General features: G+C 43.2%; 2 protein-coding genes across 4 annotated transcripts in view; both read right to left on the reverse strand.

Moving 5' to 3' along the window:
* Positions 1 to 235: 235 nt before the first annotated feature.
* On the reverse strand, positions 236 to 15,479 carry DUS1L (dihydrouridine synthase 1 like). Of its 3 annotated transcripts, none has more exons than XM_030961830.1 (13): positions 15,140 to 15,479; positions 11,542 to 11,650; positions 10,594 to 10,644; positions 8,780 to 8,892; positions 7,934 to 8,016; positions 7,671 to 7,774; positions 6,574 to 6,718; positions 5,873 to 5,969; positions 5,425 to 5,513; positions 4,754 to 4,920; positions 4,146 to 4,183; positions 1,137 to 1,212; positions 236 to 799 (listed from the first exon to the last, which is right to left on the reverse strand). In XM_030961830.1, the coding sequence occupies exons 1-13, from the start codon at positions 15,374 to 15,376 to the stop codon at positions 648 to 650; spliced, it is 1,461 nt and encodes a 486-aa protein (XP_030817690.1). In that variant the 5' UTR covers positions 15,377 to 15,479; the 3' UTR covers positions 236 to 647. The 3 variants fall into 3 exon arrangements, with proteins under 3 accessions (XP_030817690.1, XP_030817691.1, XP_030817692.1); XM_030961831.1 differs by having other exon boundaries at positions 8,780 to 8,832; positions 15,140 to 15,471; XM_030961832.1 differs by lacking the exons at positions 8,780 to 8,892; positions 10,594 to 10,644; positions 11,542 to 11,650 and having other exon boundaries at positions 15,140 to 15,471.
* Positions 15,480 to 18,405: 2,926 nt separating this feature from the next.
* FASN (fatty acid synthase) overlaps positions 18,406 to 20,380 on the reverse strand; it is a 41,006-nt gene continuing 39,031 nt past the window's right edge. Inside the window, exon 43 of the mRNA XM_030961851.1 lies at positions 18,406 to 20,203. Within this exon, the coding sequence (XP_030817711.1) occupies positions 20,066 to 20,203 (138 nt within the window). The 3' untranslated portion in view covers positions 18,406 to 20,065. The remainder of the gene's footprint in view (positions 20,204 to 20,380) is intronic.

Below are 20,380 nucleotides of genomic sequence, written 5' to 3' on the forward strand. Positions count from 1 at the left end.
ACTGGACTTGGTTCCAACTTCCCACATATTTTTAGACAACCCTCTCTGTTAAAATAGAGATTTCATCCTCCCCCAACCTTTGGCTCATGGAAGACTGTTAAGTGTGATCATACTGTAAGAAACTAATAATTGTTAATGTGGATATAACAAGATCTTACAGTTTTACATTCACATTTCCAAGTACTGCTGCTTTCCCTTCTGCATTAAAAATGAAGCCTACTAAAACACTAAGAAATGTGACACATTTTCTGTTAGTGAGGAAGTCACCGAACTGTTATTTTTAGCATGCCAGAAGGCTGTTCTAATACAATAAATTTAGTTGCCAGTATTAAAAACAGAACATGAAGGGTTAATGAGCATACAGGAGGTGGAGTGTAATGGCAGCTTCAGAAATTGTCTCCACCCAAAAATGCACCATTTTCAGTCTTTCAAATACAGCATTAGACATTTAATTGCATCTCTTTTATTTCAAATGCAGGATAATTCCCTGAGTAAGCAGTTTTTTACTTAAATAAAACTTTTCCAGAACTTAATTATGTGGAAGAAGTTCACACAGCTGACAGTGAGCTGGAGATGACACATTCTTTGGCCCAGGGAAGTAGTGTAGTGGTCTGGCAGGAGGTCTTGAACTGTTCATTTCCAAAGCTTCACCCTGTACTGTCACCAGCCTCCTTCAGCACTGCTGTCTCCCCCACCTCTGCGTCTCCTCTCTGACTGATCTCTGGGGTCTGAATTCCTCTTTGACTGTGCTGCCATGAAAGGGATTTTTCATACTTGGTCTTAAAAAGTAATCCATGACCTGAAAAAGCAGAAAGGGGAAAAAACCTCAAACCAACATCCTGAAATGAGATGACTACAGTGGTAAACAGAATACCTCATTCCTTGTAAAGAACGGGTCGTTACAGACTGGAAACTGCATCCCAAGGCTTTGGAAGCAGGAGCAATGACATATAGAGAAGGAAGAGCAGTCTTTTAAAATGGTACTACAAACTTTTACATAGCATGTAGATAGTATGTAGATTTTAGGTAGTGTGTAGATTTTAACACCCACCTACACCCCATAACCCAAAGATTAAGTAATTAATATAGATGGGAGATGGATAAGATGTTTGCTTGTTAAGGCCAGATGCACTTACCTGGACAATCTGCTACCTCCTTGAATGCTCTTTTCTTACAGCATCCTCGGCACATGTTAAACACACATTTAGTGCCCTGGGTTGGGATAGTGGTATAAAGAAGCTTGTGTCAGTGAAAATAAAATTATTACTGTTTACTATAATAAGTAACAATACAGCTCTGCACTTTCAGATCTTCGGGGAAAAAAAAACGTGTACTCAGCCTAATGAAGATGATGGAGTTGATGTCATAGTGGGTGCTATCCACTGTTTGCACATAAAGAACAAAAAAACCCCAACCAACCAAAAAAAATCCACATTCAACTTGTGCAGCCTCCACAGCCTGTTGGGCAGCCCGAGTTACTCACCACAAGCAGCCACATGCCATAAGCCCTCTGGAACAGGCATGAACACATTTGGTGCTGGCAAGCTTGCTCTAGTTCTCTGCAGCATGAAACACAGCGCTACCATCTGCAGCTATGCCTACAATATGTTACCACCAGAATTACTTCCCTATTTGTATCTTAAAATACACCTGCATATTTATTAAAGTATAATGTGTGACCCTTAGGGGACAGCAGCAGCTGAGTCTTGGCTAACTGATGAGGTGGCAGAATGAGCCTGGATCTCGGGGCTGCTTTGCTCACACACAGTTTAGAAAAGGGGGTTGATCCTGCTTACCGTGGTTCCCTTCACCCCAGTCAGAAAACCTTTCATGTTTAGGGAGGCTTTAGTTGAGTTCCTTATCCTTTTCCTTCTCCACACACCCCTACCCCATTTCATGACATAGCTCAAAAACACATAATCTAGGGAAAAAAAAATAATTACAGGCCTGGTCAGAAGATTTCAAGAGCTACCTGCAACATTACAGTGATGCAACAGCAAAACAAAAATCGGTCTAAGCCCTGGTGCAGACAATCTTGCTTTATGCACCAAGCAATGTCACCTGGATTAGCTATGAAACAGGATGGCTTTGAAAGCAGGCCAGCCTAGTGCTCAATGCTTTCCCAATGATGAACACAGCAAAAAAATCCATTTTTTTTCAGTAGCTGCAACTTCAAATGGAGCCCCAGCTAGCTGCTACTGCTTTGCTGCAGTAACAGTGTTACAACAAGGAGCAACATCACATGCTTGTGTTGCAGGCTCCCCTGCCCCCTGAGGTGTATGTAATGCTAATTTTTAAGCTAGAGCACAAAATTACTTTATATCTTACACCCCACTTTACAGGTATATTAGCAGCAATAAATACACTCTGCTTACACAGCTCAGCAACATCACCCTGTCAAGCAAACAGCTATGTTCCCCAAGGGAAAAAATAAACAAGCAAAAGCAAAATGAACTCTTTGCAAATATCAAAATATTTGAAATTTCAATACAGAACCTGTAAAACCAGCTGCCTCATTTCGCTTTGCTAATAGTGAAAGTCAATGTTAATCTATTGCAAAGGCAGGACTCAGGACGAAGAGGTGCTTAGGCTTGTTTTGATAAAGGCAGAGATCCAAACATAACACAAAACAGAACTGCAGGTGCCTGACACTGCAGGCTGTACTGCGATGACATGAAGTATTTTTATTTTACACTAAGAACCACACCAGTTATTCAAATTTTCCCTTTGCAGAAAAACTCCACCCACCAGTGACCCCAGTAAGAGGGGATTGTTTTTCATTTCACAGTAAAATATGCATGTCATACATGTGTAGAAGTCTGGAGATTTGTTTCCAAGATATTGTCAGAAATTCAATTAACTCACTCAACTGTCTCAGCAATAAATACCCTCAGCAGCATCAGGACTGCACTTTTTTGGAGAGGAAGGCAAAGTCTCTCAAAGAACCTATGTATGTTAAGGATTTTTGTGCAGCACCTTCAACCTCAGAGATTGGTTATAGTTAATGGTTAAAAAGCTTTTGCCCAAGTATGGGCTTTCCTCCCCACACACACACTTATCAGCAGGACTTGGCATGCACCTGTGTGAATGGGCACTGGCACAGACCTACCTCAGGATTTGGAATAACAATACAATCACAGAATAGTTTGGGTTGGAAGGAGCCTTTAGAGGTCATCTACTCCAATCCCAGACAAAAAGCAGGGACATTTTCAACTAGATCAGGTTGCTCAGAGCCCTGTTCAACCTGACCTTGAATGTTTCCAAGAATGGGGCATCCATAACCTCTCTGGGAAATCTGGACCACTGCCTCACCATAAAAAATGACTTCTACTCTCTTCAAACCCATTGCCCCTTGTACTACTCCAACAAGCCCTGCTAAAAATTCCATCACTGTCTTTCTTTTAAGTCCCCTTTAGGCACTGGAAGGGGCAGTGAGGCTCCCCAGAGCCTTCTCTTCTCCAGGCTGCACAGCCCCCCTGTCTCTCAGCCTGTCTCCTTTACAGAGGGACTCCATCCCCCAGTCATCTTTGTAGTCTCCTCTGGGCCTGCCCTAACAGCTCCCTGTGTCTCCTGCACCAAGGGCCCCACAGCTGGATGCAGAGCACCAGGTGGGGGTGAGACCAGAGCAAAGGCACAGAATGCCCCCCACCGTGACCTGCTGTCCATGCTGCTTTTGATGCACAGGGGCTGTCTGGGCTGTGAGTGCACATTGGTGAATCATGACCAGCCTCTCTCCCACCAGCACCCCAAAGTCCTGGGCAGGGCTGCTCTCAGTCTGTTCCTCCCCCCAGCCTGGATTTGATACCACGGTTGCCCTGACCCAAGTGCAGAATCTTGCACTTGGCCTTGTTAAACCTCAGAGGCTCCCACAGGCCACTGCTTGAGCTTGTCCAGATCCCTCTGGGTGGCCCTGTCCCTCAGGTGTGTCACCACTCCACTCAGCTTGGTGTCATCTGCCAGTATGCTGAGGGCACCCTTGATTCCACTATGCACATCATTGATGGAGACATTGAGCAGTGCTGGTCCCAGTACAGACCCCTGAGGGACACCACGTGTCACTGATCTCCATCCAGACACTGATCCCTACATGGACATTTAATTTCCATTTAACAGAAATGCTTTGATGGACGCCTGTACTGACTTACCTTAGGGTTTCCACATTGATCACATTTTGCATACTTGGCTGAGAAAGAGAGAGAGAGAGAGAGAAAGAGAAACCTGATTTCACCAATGGTATTTTTATGTGGAAGAAGTAAGTTTAAAAAAAAATCAGAACCAGAAAAGCTTGGTGCTTTTCTAGCCAGAGACTCTTTTTGAAATAAAAATACAGTACCTCCAGTAACAGTGCAAAGGTAAAAATACTTTGAATTTTTAAGTGCCTCGATGCTAAAATCCACACATTGAAAATTTTAATCTTCAAGTCAAGCATAAAACAGGAGGACATCAGCTTGAAATTTATACAAAATTTCTACTTCAAATGCTAATGATAGCTACAATGCAGTTTGTAAATAATTTTGATCTTAAAATGATGCTTAGAGAGAATCAGTGACCTACTACTTTGATCCTTGTTTCCTTTACTAGTGAACATTATTTGAATCATGTTGCCTGCTATTGAAATTTCAATAGCAACAATTCCTCCTCTTTTCAAAGAAGTTTCTACAAGTACAAAAGCCAGGAAAATTCTTAGCAGCAAGTTATGTCAAAAGTGGTATCAGCATATCTCCATACATTTATGCCAATAAATGGAACTTACGTTTTAAAGATGGATCAAAGCTTTTATTTGGATTTCTTAACTTCTTTTTTTGTTTATTCTTTGACAGAAGCTCAGAATTTCCATCTTCCTCTTCTTCCAGAGCACGTTTTCCTCGCACACCTTTTTCAGTTCCACTATCTCCATTCTCCCTGCATCTCTCCTTTGGCCTGAAACAGTGAATTTCATCATAAGTTGACTGGAGGGAAGGAGTAGCTGTTCCCTGACCATTATTTTGGTTTACAGAAATCTAGGTAAACCATAAACCTTTCTATTGTGGCAATGAAGTGTCATTGCCCTTAGAAATGGGACAGAAAAACCTAGCTGTTTTGGTTAACACTGGCAGTTAATAACGGACACACTATCGGATATATCAGTTGGAAAGCCAATTAAAGTTGGCCAGCTAAATTAGGCACATCAGGTTCTTGTTCTCAGCTGCTAGCTGCTGTGGGATTCCTAAGTTTTACTTTCCAGAGAAAGAGAGAAATTTGAGGAGGATCTAGAGGCGAAGATGCAAACAATGAGCAACATCCCCACGAACAAAGCAATAACTAGGAAACAACCAAACTAGAATACAAATAATCCAAAGTCTTCTTCGGTCTTCTTTTTTTTTTTTCATGGTATGGGTGGGAAAGGCCTATGAGTACCTGTAAGTATCAATAAAAGTAACTCACCCTGGCCTGATGTATGGCTGACAGATCCAGTGGAAAAAAGGCAACCCTTCTTTTGGCTTTTCTCCTTCTTTCTGATTAGCTATTTCTTCCTGCAGCATAGAGTTACAGTCAGTCTTCCTGGAGTTGTCAGAAAATACACTAAATAACACTTCAAATTCCAGGAAATCACAAATTTAAGCTAACAATTACTGACTATTATATATAGGCTAAAAAACCATCTACTATGACAGATGAAGTGAAGCACATTTCTAACTCCTAAATCAACTTTATCCCATGTAAAGTTGTCCAGGCTTAAGGGGATGCTACTGTAGTAAGCTATGAATATCAAGGTTAGTAAGCCACAAATCCCAGAGAAGTGACTAATGGATGTCAACTCCATGACATACTTGGTACATTGCCACCAAGTGCAGGCAGTGCTGTTCTGGGAGATTAGAGCCCATCTTGGTACCTGGCATCGCAGTTTCAGCTCCCTGTTGACATCTACAATGCCCTCAAGAGTCTTCACTTTTGCTAATTCTTCACGCAGCTGCTGGTAAACTTGAAGCCTGAGGTAAAGCCCAAACATCAGTTATATTTAGACTGCAATCAACTAAAAATAACTGCATAAAAGCATTTTATACACTTTTCCTGATTTGTTTGCCTTTGGTAGAAGCTTATATTCGTCTTTGTAAGTCCAGAGAGAAGCACACATATGTCTCTTCCAGATAAAGACTCAGCAGACAACCAAGGTGCTTTGACATAAGCTAACGTGAATGTACAGTGCATCAGCTGCTTCTCAGTAACTGCCTATAGCTATGCTCTTACTCCACAACAAATGCAACAGCACTCTGCCTCACAATGAACAAGGAGATAGTTAACTTGTGTTTGCCATGAAGTGTGCACAGATGGGCAATTACCACATTGCAGCTGGCGTGCTGTGAGATCACACCCTGGCTGATCTTGTGGCAACTTGTTCATTCCCCATGCCCTGTTGCCCAGATAGGAAATAAAGGGTAAAGGCCTCAGCCCACACCCTCTCCAGCCAGGTCCAGGAAAGAAAACTTTGCAGCATACTCATTCTGGCTAAACAAATCCTTGTCCAGAAAGCCCAAACACTTTCTAAGCAGGATGAGCCCTGAAAACATTAAAGACTTCTATGGAGATACTCACGTGTGATGCCAGAGCTTGAAGAGATGAGCCCTAACATAAGACAATGGACAAGGGTACTTCCGCACGATCTCCAGGTACTCCTCAGCCATCTCCCACACCAATGGGTTCCGGCCCTCAAACAAAGCTGGGTTATGAAGATTACCTTCTAGGGAACGAAAATAAATACTCAAACTTTCATTTCAGGATTGAAACAAAGGCCAAAATCTCTGCTCTGGAGTTTGATCATATCTTCTGTGATCCTACAGCCACAGACACATCACCCACGTACTCTCAAAAGGAACACAGGGTCCGTAATACTCCAGCCTGACCTTGGGATACTATATTTCACTATGCAAGTCCTAATTGCACTGAACAGCTCATATCTAATTAAAGTAGTGTTTCTAGAAAGGCATCTAACCTTGACAGGAAGACAGTAAACCAATTAATAAACAGAGAAATCACTGCTATTGTTGCCCATCGGTTAAATACTTGAAATGACAGGTGTCTTGCCTTATGTCTGTATTGATATTTGTCTGGCCCAAATTCACAAATACAGCTTCTCACTGTGCTTTTCTCCACTGGCTTCACAAGCCTTTTGTTAACCAGTATTTTCTAAAACCAAGATTCTACAACCCTTCTTTAATTGTGTGAGTGATTAGAAGCTTTTCTGATGCCTATCCTAGCTCTTCCTGTAGGAAGTTATGTCAATTCCTTCTTGTCCCAACCCAACATGAACCACCTGCAGGAATATTAACCCACAGATGCACTTAGTTCATTGAGAACCATTCAAAAACTGTTCCATTGATTAACAGATGTCACAAAAATATTCCAGGACCACAGAAGCCCCATATGCCTCCCATATGTCAAGTAATTACATTGGAGCTCAATGAGTCAATGGTATTGCAAGTCCAACAGAACGATTCTTTACCAATCTTAAAGGATTCCTATTCCTGGTATGAGATGACCAGCGTAAGATGAGGGAGAATGGCCACTCAGCTGTCAAGCAAACCTGTTCACCAAGTCAGTCTGACATAAGTTTTTAATAAATGTATGCGAGGCTGCTAAGGGAATAAGAAACAACTCATATTCTCATCAGACTAGAAGTTAATTTTCTTTACCTGCACTCATGACACCATGTACTCCTGTCTTACGGATGCATTCTTCCACATCACTGAGACACTGGATGTTTCCATTTGCAAATACAGGAATGTTTACAGCTTTTCTATTCCAATGAATAAAACAGATGCATAAAACTGAGAATTAGAGTCAAGGAATTCTCCTCCTGTCACATAAATTTGTTTGCTCTTCAATGCCACTGTACAATCTGTTTAAAATCCAGTGTGTTAGCAGGAATTCACTAAGACTGGTACTGCTCACTAACCTTACAGCTTGAATGTGCTCCCAAGATGCCACGCCAGCAAGTGGTCCTTTCTGTTCTTTAGTACGGCCATGGACAGTCAGCAGCTGGAACACAACATTACATTTGCTTTCCACGTGTATGAACCACTGGAATAAATCCACTGAAAAAAATTTCCTTTTGCTCCTTACACTTCAGGGATGCCACTGAGTTCCTGCTGCTATTTCAAGAGTGCAGGGAGTTTAGCAACACAGAAAAGTATCAGCAGCTCACCTACCGTGGCATGGTCTTAGGCTCCTTTCAACTTGCTATTCCAAGGCATGAAAAGATCCTATCATGGAAGAACCTACAGGTTTCCTTTCCTTTTCCTACTGGATTCCATTTGTGATTCACTTTGGAATTTGTGATATATTGATCTACGTTTCTCCTCAGCAGAAGGTCCAAATACTGTCAGTACTGTCTCCAACTACAGACCATCTCTTCCAATTTAATTGGAGTGAAATCCTAGAAGGCTGCCTACTTCTTCTAGTGATACCTTTTGATACCCTTTTTCTTCTACAGTACTGTGGATTTTATGCATTCACACTTGCCTCCTGCAGCACTATGTGAATATTGAGATGCTCAACCACAGTGAAGGATGCTGCACAGTGCAGTGATTACAAGAGACTGAAATCATTGTGTCTTTTGTACCACACCACTGACCTGTAGCCTAGGGCTGCAAACACACAGAATCTGTCTGCATCCTGTTTGCTCTGTCTGTAAAATAATGCAGCCTATTCATACCCACAGTATACCAAGAACTGGTCATCAGATACTTTACACAAAGATACGTGTCCAGTGCAGGAGTAGAGGGAGCAGCTGCCTTCTTACCTGGCAGCCAGCTTTCTCCAGCATCTGTGCATACTTCACTGTCTTGTCAATGTCTGGGAAAACGCGGATTTTGCATGTGATGGGAACAGAGAGCTTCTCGTTAGCCAGTAAAACTGAGAAAGATTGAAAACACGGGTAAGTGGGCTGCACAATGCTATGAAAAGTGTCTGCTCTCCTCAACATCTGATACTGGATATGGTATGGAAAAAGCCTTAGTTACTGCTATGCAGTTCTCATAGCTTAAAAAATCAGCAGCGTCCTCTGCAATCTTTACTGCATAGTTTAAGCACGTAAGAGTAACACACACGTGAAACACAAAATCTGTATCCTAACAAGATAGCATAAAATAGTCACCCATTTCATAGCCCTAACCTTCCACTGCATGAAGCCATCGCTTTCAAAGACCACTCCCTCACAACTTAATTATTGATACAAGTTTATTATCTTCACAGGCTATTGTACTCCTCCAACATTAACGCTTGTTTACCTTTCCCACAAAAAGGTGCTTCACTTCTTTGCAAATTATCACCAAAAAATCATTATAAGCAGAGTCTTATCCATGGCAAGCAGAGGCTTATCAAGTGAGGTAGGCTGCAGATGCAATCAAGTAGTAAATGTAGGTTATAGAGTCAGGGTGAAATCTAGAACATGGTAAACTCCCAGTCCTTATACAGTACATGGAATCACAAAAATATCAAAAAGAGAGCTAACAAAGAGAGCTAACTGGAAAACACTGAGTAATGCTGTGTCTGAAATTCTCTTCTCTTCCAGGGCTTGGATATACAATGTAGGAAGCCACCTGCTCTCTTCTAATCTAAATCCTATGAGCTCTAATGATAGGTACTTCCCATCACCCTTTCAAAGGAGCAAGCAAGGTGTATATAGATGAAAGCAGAAAAGAGTGCTCCACCATTTAAAGGCAGCTGGGGAAAGAAGGAGGAAGAGGACAGCCTAAGATATCTCTCTTACTAGACAGCCTGGGTTCACCCAACTAGATGACCTGGGTTCTCTTCACACCTTGAGGCCATTCTGATTTGCATATTTCTCAACAGCCACATTACATGCTGGGCAAGGATTCACTGTCTTATCTTCCAGGTTCCCAGCAGTGTCTTTGTACCAAACATCACTCAAGATTCCCCAGACCACTGGGAATGCAAACAGAAATAGGACTGTCTAACTTCATGGTTCCAACACTTGCCTTGAAGTGGGATGAAAGCACATTCTCAGTTCTACAAAATGACCAAAACCGTGCTTTTTTATATCAGTTACAAATGTATTTCTTAAAAAATATGATACTGTTCACAACAGCTACTGATAGCCTGAAAATAACCTACATGAATTAGGAGAAGAAAGGCATAATTTGCTATACTCTGGACAGAAGGAGTACATGGAGTTGATCAGAAAAGGGAAACTGTGGCTTCAAGCAGAAACACGACCGTTGGTACCTGAGAACTTCAATGTGAAAAAGTAAGGCACTGGGACTTCTACTGTTTCTACAGCTGGAGAGCCACTAAGCTATCATATGAGACTGGGACTCAAATGACTCACTTTCACCTGAAGTCTGTTTCAGGTACAAAAGTTTTTTAGCAGATGTAGTGTGAGTTTGCAGTGGGATACCACCAAGTATCTTGAGGGTACCACTGGAATACAGTATGGAATAAAAAAAATAAAAGAACAAAAAAAAAGAATACAACTGCTCCTTCAAAACTCAAACACAACTCTGCCCAAAGAAATATGATGCACCTCCTTTCCCCCAAAATCCCTAAACCTCCTCTCAATAATTACTTTATCCTATTCCTTCTCTAAATACTTACTCATTCTCTGAAGAAGATCCCACTCCTCTTGCAGGAATGCTCCATAGTGACCTATGATAAAATAGCACATGACAGACTTGCGCAGAAGATAAGATCCTGAAGCACAGTTTTCATAAACTCTCACAAAGATCCAGACACTCATATGCCTCACTGGCAGAAACAGAGTTGCTCTGTCCTGCCCCAGCTGGAAGAGTAGGAACATTTTGTTCTCCCTGCCACCCTAAATTTACAGGTTAAACAAGGAATACCCACAGCCTACTTTCACTGGTACTCCCCAAGGCTGATGTGTTGACACTTGTAGCTCAAAGTCCAACTTCTAAGGGTTTACACCAGATGTTTAATAAACCCTATTAGGATAACAGATGATCAGACTGAAAGATCTATTTGTACCATTAATAATTTCCTATTAGTCTTTGAAAGGTATTTTAGAAGAAGAATGGGCAGTTACTGAACAAATATTTTCTCAGCATCTTAACTGATCCAAAATTTTCAAACACTGCCTCTGGTCTTCAAACCTGCAGTATCTGAGGGATTCAGTAGGTGTCATCCTCTTCTACACTATTGTGAAAAAACTCTGCAAGTATCAGGGAAATAGGAGATCCTAAGGGTCTGAATGATCTAATTTTAAGTGTAGTTTTTCAAAAATAGGCTGTTTGAGCAAAAATCAGAAAGAAAATCAAGCTCTTACTAAAAATAATGTTTCTGAAGGATATTCTAGACACAGGAGCTGTCACTTAAGAGAAATCAGAACTAATTATATCTAATTTTTGCTTTAGGTACTACAAAAAGCATTACCTGCTACATTGGGTGTAACTAAGTCTGGCTTCAGCAGTACTGTAGCCTCCCCTAAGGCATGACTTGGCCCTCTTGATATTTTACTGCCAACATTCCCATTTGAAACGCCATTTGCCATTACTCTGCTTATCCAGGGTTCAGATTTGCACATACCTCTCTTTGCAATCATTTGGGGGCAACCCAAATTTAGGTCTATGGCATCACAGTAATCCTGAGCCAAGAGTGCTGCTTGGACAAACACTTCAGGATCATTGGCACAGAACTGTGAAAACCAAAGAGAAGTGGAATAATCAGGCAATAGCTTTCTTCAAGTACTGACAAAAAGTTATGATGTAGTTATGAAGCAACTACCTGCTACAGAAAACAGGCAAATATGCACAGTTAATAATACCAAACACTATTTCTCAAAATGATCAAGGGAAGCCAGGTGACGCAATCTTGTTGGACCTCAGTAAAGCATTTGACACTGTTTCTCACAGGATGGTTCTGGACAAAATGTCCAGCCCACAGCTGGATAAACACATTGTGTGATGGGCAAACAACCAGCTCATGAGTCAAGTGCAAAGGGTTATAGTGACTGGGATGACATCAGGCTGGTGACCTGTCATGACTAGGGTTCCGCAGGGCTCCATCTTAGATAGGGCCAGAGCTCTTTAACAGCTTCATAAATGATTGTAACCTTGCTGACATTTGTAACCTTGCTGAGGATACTAAATTGGGAAGAGCTGTCCACGCCCTGGAATGGACAGAGGCTCTGCAGAAGGACTGTGACAATCAGAGGGCTGGGCAATTACAGATCATATGAAGTTCAATAAAGACAAGCAGCCTATTCTGAACCTGGGACAGGGTGACTCTGCATGTATGGACAGACAGGGGAACAAAAGGCTGGAAAACAGTGCTGCAGAAAGGGACCTGGGGGTCCTGGCTGATGGCAAGCTGAATATGAGCCAGCAGTGCCCTGGCAGCCAGGAAGGCCAGCTGCATCCTTGGGGGGCATCTGGTCCAGCATCGCCAGCTGGGCCATGGAAGGGATTGTCCTGCTCTGCTGTGCACTGGGACTGCTTCACCTGAAGTCCTGGGGACAGTTTGGGACACCACAATAGAAGATCCAAAGCTATTAGGGAGTGTCCAAAGGAGCTTACAGAGATGGGGGCCATACAAGGAGTGGCTGAGGTCACTTGGCTTGTTCAGCCTAGAGAAGAGGAAACAGAGGGGAGACTCCGTAGAAGTCCATAACTTCCTCACAAGGGCAGCAGAGGGACAGCTCTGCTCTCTGTGACCAGTGACAGGGTCCTGAGGGAATGTCTGGGGCTGTGTCAGGAGAGGTTCTGGCTGGATGTCAGGGAAAGGTTCTTCCCCAGAGGGTGGTCAGGCACTGAAACAGGCTCTCAAGGGCAGTGGACCCATGGATCTAAACCTGCCAGAGCTCAAGAAGCGTCTGGACAACACTGGTGGGATTCTGGTGGCTGCTCTGTGCGGGAGTTGGACTTTGTGAATCCCTTACAACTGAGGATACTCGATGATTCTATTAAAAAAAAAACTCGAAACAAAATCTGTACCAGCTAAAGATTCTCAAGCTTCAAATGACAAAATGAGAAAGATGAGCATTCAAGAGTCAAAGAAATCTCAGATGAATATTTTATGTGTTGTACCCAAGAATAAGTGGAAACAACTTAAAATCCTCTGCAGAACAAACAGCTATAGCATTTTAGTACAGAAAGGCAGTGCTTAAGAAAACAGTTACCCATAATGTCTCTGGGTCTTGAGACAGCTCAAACTTTGTAGATACCAATAAGCAAAACTGCCTCTAAAAGGAATTCCTATGGAATGTGAAACAGACGCATGGGCTATAGTCAAATGCTCAGTCTTAACTGAATGCAATTAATATTACATTTTAAACAGTGCAAAAAGCAAATTAATAAAATTAGTTAATTTGAAGCTTCTTTGTTGAAGAGGACAGAGACAAACTCTTCTTCTCACTTACGGTTTCAAACAAATTTTCTAAACTTCATTTTTCACCAAAACCAATTCCATCATGTCTTTAATAAACTTGAAACAAAATTTAAACACTTCTGAGCAGAAGGTGCTACTTAAACCCTATAGCACTACATTAAATTATAACTAACACCTACTAAAATGAAAAAATTATTTGCCTTCTCTGAGACAACTGAAACTACGGAAAGCCTCCAACCATGTCATATAATGAGAATGTTAGCACAGTAAACAAAGTCTTCAGAGCAGGCTGAGCTCAGATGTACCTCTGTCTAATCTAATTCCAGGTCTGTGTGACCAAATCTTTAAGGACTGCTGCACAAGATCAATCTAAAGATCAGTTAGTTCCATACTTTATATCCAATAGTGGCCAGTGGGAAGAAGGGTAACACAGCAAGCTCACAGCAACTGATCCTGTTCTGGTAGTGTCACCCAGGAAAAACAGCATACTGAGCTGAAGATCTGTGACTTACAGCTTTCTATGATTACTTGAATTTCTGCCATTTTTATTTTTCTGTGTCAAAAGAAACTACCTCCCACAGAAGAAGAATGTATGAGATGCTGAGATTAGCTCATTTGGTTAGAGCATGGTATAGCTAATAACACCAAGGCTGTGAGTTCAATCCCTGTACAGAAAATTCACTTAAGAGCTGGACTCAATGTACTTGTGGGTTGTGGACTCGTGGGACCCTTCCAACCCAGAATATTCCATGATTCTGTGAAAGCTGTACTGAGACAGATCAAAGGTCAACACCAAAATGTCTAGAGAACAGCAGAAGCTGGAAAAGTGTCTTTATGGACTTTGGAAACAGAAGGTGTGTTTGTTGCACCTAAAGACCCTCAAGTGTTTTCCTTCATTTGCTTTCTAAACTCATGTAATGTTCCAGAATCCAGTACATCCCACAGCAATGAATTTCACAGCTTATAACTACCACTGCGCTTACTTGTTTCCCATTCATCATCTTCAAGCCAGTAATACTTCCACAGACTCCTCTTATCTCTCCCCTCAGTCAAGGGAGACACTTCTTTTCCAGGGTAAAGAGTCCTCATCCATTTAACTGCTCCATGTGTGGAAATCAGTCATTCCTCTGCTCATGACAACCGTCTTTGCCTGCATTATTCTCCAGCTCCACCAGCCACTTTCCCTCTTTGGGATAGAGTGGTCACACAGTAGACCAGAAGCAGAAGCAACACATGCTTTAAAGTCTGTCCTATCTTCCTTGCATCCTTTCTCTATAGCTAAACACTGAGCTCAGGGTTTCAGATTAATACTCAAAAAAGCTGTGATCCTCGAGTGGCACCAGGTCCAGGACACACCCAGACTCTACAAGACCAACTGTAATCCGTTGCTAAAGATGAGGTGCAGGGGACTGAAACCCTCTGTGAAGTCCAGTGCTCCAGGCCCCTGTGGTTAGGACAGCAAATCCTCTGCTAAACGTGGGATAAACAGAAAAACACACATCTTCATGAACTGTCAGTGGTATTTAGATGAAGGAAATGAGATTTCTGTTATTCTATAGAATCACGTTAAAATGTGGATGAGGCTGACTACCTTCAACTCATGCACATTTGGGAAATGCCTGGATTTGTTAGCACGAGTGGGTGGAAGGCATGCGTGCGTTTGGCAACGCTGACTCGCGTCCTCAAAGTTACCCGAGAACAGCACCGCAAGGTGAGCCCAGGGAAGCTGCTCCCGGCAGCCGCCGCCGCTCCCGGTGCTGGGGCTGACAGGGGGAGCCGGGGCGGGGGCCGCGCTCACCTGCACGATGAGCGGGCGGTCCTCGGGACAGGCCTCGTCGTAGAGGTTCTCGCGGCGGTAGTTGGCGTCCCTGAGGAAGACCTGGGCGTGCAGCATCGGTGTGTAGCAGAGTTGGGCGCCGTGGCGGCGGCTCAGCAGCCTCCAGGCCAGCTCGCTCTGGTCTACCATGGGCGCCACCACGTAGTGGGCACTCCGCAGCGTCTCCCTCCAGAAGGCTTCCCCGCGCAGCTTCGGCATCTCCCGCTTGCTCGCCCGTGCAGCGCTGCGGCCGCCCCGGGGCTCGCGGCCTGAGGCCCGCAGGCTGCCGCGACCGCTGCGCCCGGGCCGGGCACCGGCGGAGGCGGACGGTGCCACCGCCATCTCGCTCCGGCCGGCTCAGCGGTGCAGCCGCGCGCCGTCCCCTCCAGAAACCGCGGCGCTGCCAGCAGGGGCCGCGTACGGGAGAGGCGCAGCGGCCCCGTGCTGCCCGGGGCGGCTGAGGGGCGCCTGAGGAGCCGCAAAGGGGCGGGTGAGGGGTGCTGAGGAGAAGTTAGGGGCGGCTGAGGGGCGCCTGCGGAGCCGCAGAGGGGCGACTGAGGAGCCGCAGAGGAGAGGTTAGGGGGCGGCTGAGGGGCGACGGAGGAGCCACAGAGAGGCGACTGAGGAGCCGCAGAGGGGCGGCTGCCGGGGCGCCGTGCGCGGGCGGTCTCCCCTCAGGTGCCGCGGCAGCGCACGGAGCCCCGGAGCTGGGCCGGTACGCGCCTCGCGCAGCGCGGCAGCAACTCCCGTCCTTTGTCCCCGAGCCTAAGCCAGGCGTCTTTGAGCACCTGGGCCTCCGCCGCAGCCGGTGCCGACGGGAAGCGCCGTGACTGAGCATTGCAAGAGCTCGGACAAAGTGCGAGGCCTGTCCTGTCCTTGGTGTCGGATGGTCGGGGCAGAGAGGTGAAAATGGTCCACAAGACTGAACCAAATGTAACAGCATCCATGGCAATATCGTTCATTTTGCATCATTTTATAAAGCTATTGATCATCACCAGGATGAGTACAGTTAAGGAGTTCTGCTTCTCTCAGCCAATACCTTCCAGCATATAAAAAATGCTCTTAACTCTACTCCAGTCAAAACAGCAATGTAACTTGAGCTACAGGACTCATGTTACAGTTGCATGTAAACTCCCATTGCTCAGTAAGCCTGTTAAGTCTATCCATTGACAAGCCTTCACATTGCAAGTTCATTGTCAAAGCCTGTATTTTCCCCCCTTCTCCAGCTTTCTAGCACTCATGGCTGTGATGAACTTGCTGCAATAAATGTTTCAAGCTTCTAATTATTTTTTACCATCTTTCATTACCTCTCTGCAGCCTAAAGAACGAGATTGCTATTTTAAATATACAGCCTCTGCACCCCTGCTATCAGCACTCTCCTTTCCTGTGATGACACTGCTCCAGGGGTATTTTTTTTTTACCCTGACTTGCAGGCATGATGTCTGGTAACTTGTTTAAGTGCAAAAGAAAAAAACACCTGCTTCCTATTCTACCTTAAATCTTTTGGGTTTTACTTGACCTCCATCTCAGCAGCAGCGAACTTCACTTTCTGGTAGTGCTATTTTATGTAACCAGTTCTATTAAACTGTGGCCCTTCTTGCATTATTTTTACTGCTATCTTCAGCAAGAGAGCTGTATTTCTTTGCCTTCTAAGGTGGTAGACTAGAAAAGGAAAGTAATAGCTTTAATACTGGTGACAACATATGCTGTGTGCCATACATTCTTGAAGTCTTTCTATTGCAGATTTAAGGTATGTGGTCCATCATTTCAAAATAGTAATATGCATTTGTGACCCCAAACAGTTCCCCGGTCAGAGAACTGCTCTTCAGTCTTGAGACTGAGATCAGCCTGGTTTTAGCCTGTGAGAAGCTATCTGAAAAGGATGGAATGCATCAGCTGACAAGAATCCCCACTTTAGTTTCACAGAAAGGGTAGGTACGAGGGACTTCACTTCTGTCCTTGTCTTCTCAAAACAAGAAACTGCAATATTGGATTTTGCCTTCTGATATTATTCTACATGTCTAATGTGATGGGCTACTGAGAAACAAGCAATACCAGCACTAAGGTTTTTATTTTTGGCACACTGTGTTCAGCAGCCAGTTATAATAATGGGTTACATGGCAGCAGCTCATAGTCAGATAATTATGGGGAAAAAAGCCCTAAACATAACAACCTTCTGATTTTCAAATAACAACCACAAGAACATTAACAGTGTATAAACTGTAAGTTACTCTTCAGCACCTTCTATGACTAAAACAGTATTTTCAAGCTCTGCTTAGACGAAACCATACAGATTTGTTTCTACAGGGAGCTTATCAAACTCCTGCTTCAACAGATGGGACAGCATTAGTCCTTGCTCCTTCCGCACAGTCCATTCAGATGTTACACACATCTGATTAGCACAGATTAGCACAGCACTACTGTACCTGTTTGCGTTACATTTAATCCTTTCTTATTCCTTCCAGTTTTAAATATAACCAACACAAAAGTAGGATTCTTTCCCCTTTTTTTCAGGCTCACTACAACTGCCAGAAGTTAAACCAAACCAACTAGTCCCCACTGGTTTTGTTTTTTGTAGTACCCAATGCCAGCAGGTGCAGGGACAGTGGGCAGTAGATGTCATGAAGTCCCATGGTGTACGCACACAGCTTATACAGCCACTCCAGTATCAGTATGCAGTATGCTTCACACAGCAGACATTTTCCTCTTTCCGTTACTGTCTAACACTTAGACATCATACCTAAAACTTCAGAGCATTTACAGCCATTGCCTGTCTGACCCTCAGAGAGGCCCTGAGGCAGATGCTGTGGTCCCATTTTACAGACAGGGAAACTGAGGCAGGAGTATTAATGGCTTGTCCAATACTGCAAATAGAAGCCCATCTAAAAGTTCCCACTTCAATATTATGGCTGTAATTTGGTTGTATCTAAGGTACCAAAAGCATGGCAACAACAAGCCACGCTTCAGAATACTAAGCCTTCATTGTTATTATTTTCATCATTATTATTACTACTATTATTTCTATAGACTACAAATCAGATATGTTAGCAGCAGTTTTTTTGCTTTATACCAAGAAGTGAGAGACTCCAGATGAAACATGGGATTAAGAAATGATGGTAGAAAAGAATTCAAAACGCAACCAGTGATGAATTCTGTTTAATTCTAGAAAAGCCAAAAAGACACTCTTCAGACCAAAATATTGATTAAAAGAAAAAAAAAAGAAAAAAGAACAAGACATTTCAAAATGGTTTAAGCTGACATTATGTTGTTTTATTTCAATTTCACAAAAGAAATACTTTATAAAACTAAAATCAGTTAACCCAGCCACTATCAACAGAGGGTGGTATAAGCAAAAGACACTAGGTCAGAACCTGCAGTGAAGAGCCATCTGTTCCTGTCACTAGAATGCTCCTGTACCACCAGAATACTTTACTGGGGAATGGAGAGAAGAGGGGTTTTACAGCAGTTTGGAGAAGCACAATAGCTCTTCCTAGCTGGTGCTTTGTTGCTACCCAGGTCTCCTCTGTATCATAAGTGTAACAAGGATTTACTGATTTCGGAAAGGACAGATCCAGCATAGCAAAGTCAAGAAATTTTTCAATTCAATTTTATGCAAATTTCCTTTAAACAGGTACTACTGTATTTTAAAATCAGACTATCAAACTGATTACTTAGCTAACTTATGTGGGATTTCCAGTCTCACTACCAAAAGGAAAATGAATACAGGGCTTAAGCAAGCCCTGTGCTAAATAAAATATATACGGGCCTTGGGTAGATACTTGTATGTTTGCCTGAGCTTTGATTATGGGACAGCAGGGATGGGAGGATTTGTTCAGTTATTGTTAAGGAATTCTATTCCCCGCCCTCCCCATTCCAAATTTTTCATTGGGTGGCAAGACTGGAGGTGAGAGGGAATAAGGTAAAGCAATAATCTTAATGCTTTACTAAGGTTCTGATAGAGCAGGCCACAGAACCTTGCACAAATATAAACAAAGTACCTGCCTAGGGACAGCTTTGCCTGTTTTTATCATGCCCAAGTTATGGCTGTTCAATACAGCAGCATCAGTCAAACACTCCACCCCAGGCCCCTCTCTCCCCTGAAGAGTACATGATGGCAAGAACCCTTTCTTCTACCTAATGCTTTCTGAAAAGGGAAGGGCAGTGGGAGAAAGAAAAAAAATACCCAACAAAACTAACAAGAAATTAGATTATTTCAAAGATGGGCAACTTTCCCTTGTAGAATAAACCTTCCCCTCCAAAAAAGGATGTTTCTTTGCTCCTGTAACCCACAATAAATTAAAACCAAGTAAGAAGTCTCTGGTTTGACACAATAAATACTCAGAATACAGCAAATTAAAAAATATAGTTACAAAACCCTCAATGGAATTCTCTTTCTGACCTAAACTGCAGACAGATTCTTCACAGATAAAAAGTATCTCCAAAATCAGCTGCAGCTCCTCTTCTCTCCCTGTTCACTAGGCTTGGTCAACAAGTGCTATCACATACCCTTTGGAATACTGTTAAGACAAAAACAACATAAAGCACAAGAAATCTACTCCTAAATTTGTTTGTTTTTTTTTTTATACTGCCAAGAGTGTAGGAAGCAACCATGTGTGGGGAACCCTCACTGCAGTGCACAGTGACAGAGTCACAGCACAGCAGTTAACATGGACAGGGAGACTAGGGGGAAAAACAGCCATAGGAAAGGAAGGAGATAGAACCCATAAATGTGGGAAAAGGAAAAGATAAGCAAGAAAGAGACAGAAAAAGACCAATTGAGTCCAGCTGGACTTCCCAGTTCTGGCAGCAGAGCAGATGAGATGTTGAACAGGAAGAGTTCCTTGGGGCCTGTCATAACTAGGAATGTTGTTGGCATTTTCTTCATCATTGACAGTGAGGAAGTAGAAGTTAACCCTCTCTGACACTGACACGTGGCTCTGCCAGTGAGCTGTGGATGATCCCAATAATTGATTCAACACCATCTCCCTCCAGCAAGGTGCGGTGATCTCCTTCAACAACGTGGACAGATACCTTCCCATCGCATACCTGCGTAAGTATGAAAAAGAAAAACTTTTCATTCACAATTTACAACCAGCTGGTCACCTAGCCACTTTGTTAGTCTTCCAAGTTACTCATAATTTAGACCACTGTCTCTATTGAACTCAGTTAAAAATGGCACCAGTTTTACTCTGACACATTTTCACAGATCAGCTGTGATGCACT

This window comes from Camarhynchus parvulus, chromosome 18, assembly GCF_901933205.1.
Source record: "Camarhynchus parvulus chromosome 18, STF_HiC, whole genome shotgun sequence".
Taxonomy (NCBI): Eukaryota; Metazoa; Chordata; class Aves; order Passeriformes; family Thraupidae; genus Camarhynchus; species Camarhynchus parvulus.

Coding starts and splice junctions, on each gene's coding strand:
- DUS1L (XM_030961830.1), bottom strand. CDS start 15,376: ATGCCGAAGCTGCGCGGGGAAGCCTTCTGGAGGGAGACGCTGCGGAGT. Junction 4,184..4,753: donor CTTTGATCCATCTTTAAAAC/GTAAGTTCCATT, acceptor TCTCTTTCTCAG/CCAAGTATGCAAAATGTGAT. Junction 1,213..4,145: donor ATCAATGTGGAAACCCTAAG/GTAAGTCAGTAC, acceptor ATCCCAACCCAG/GGCACTAAATGTGTGTTTAA.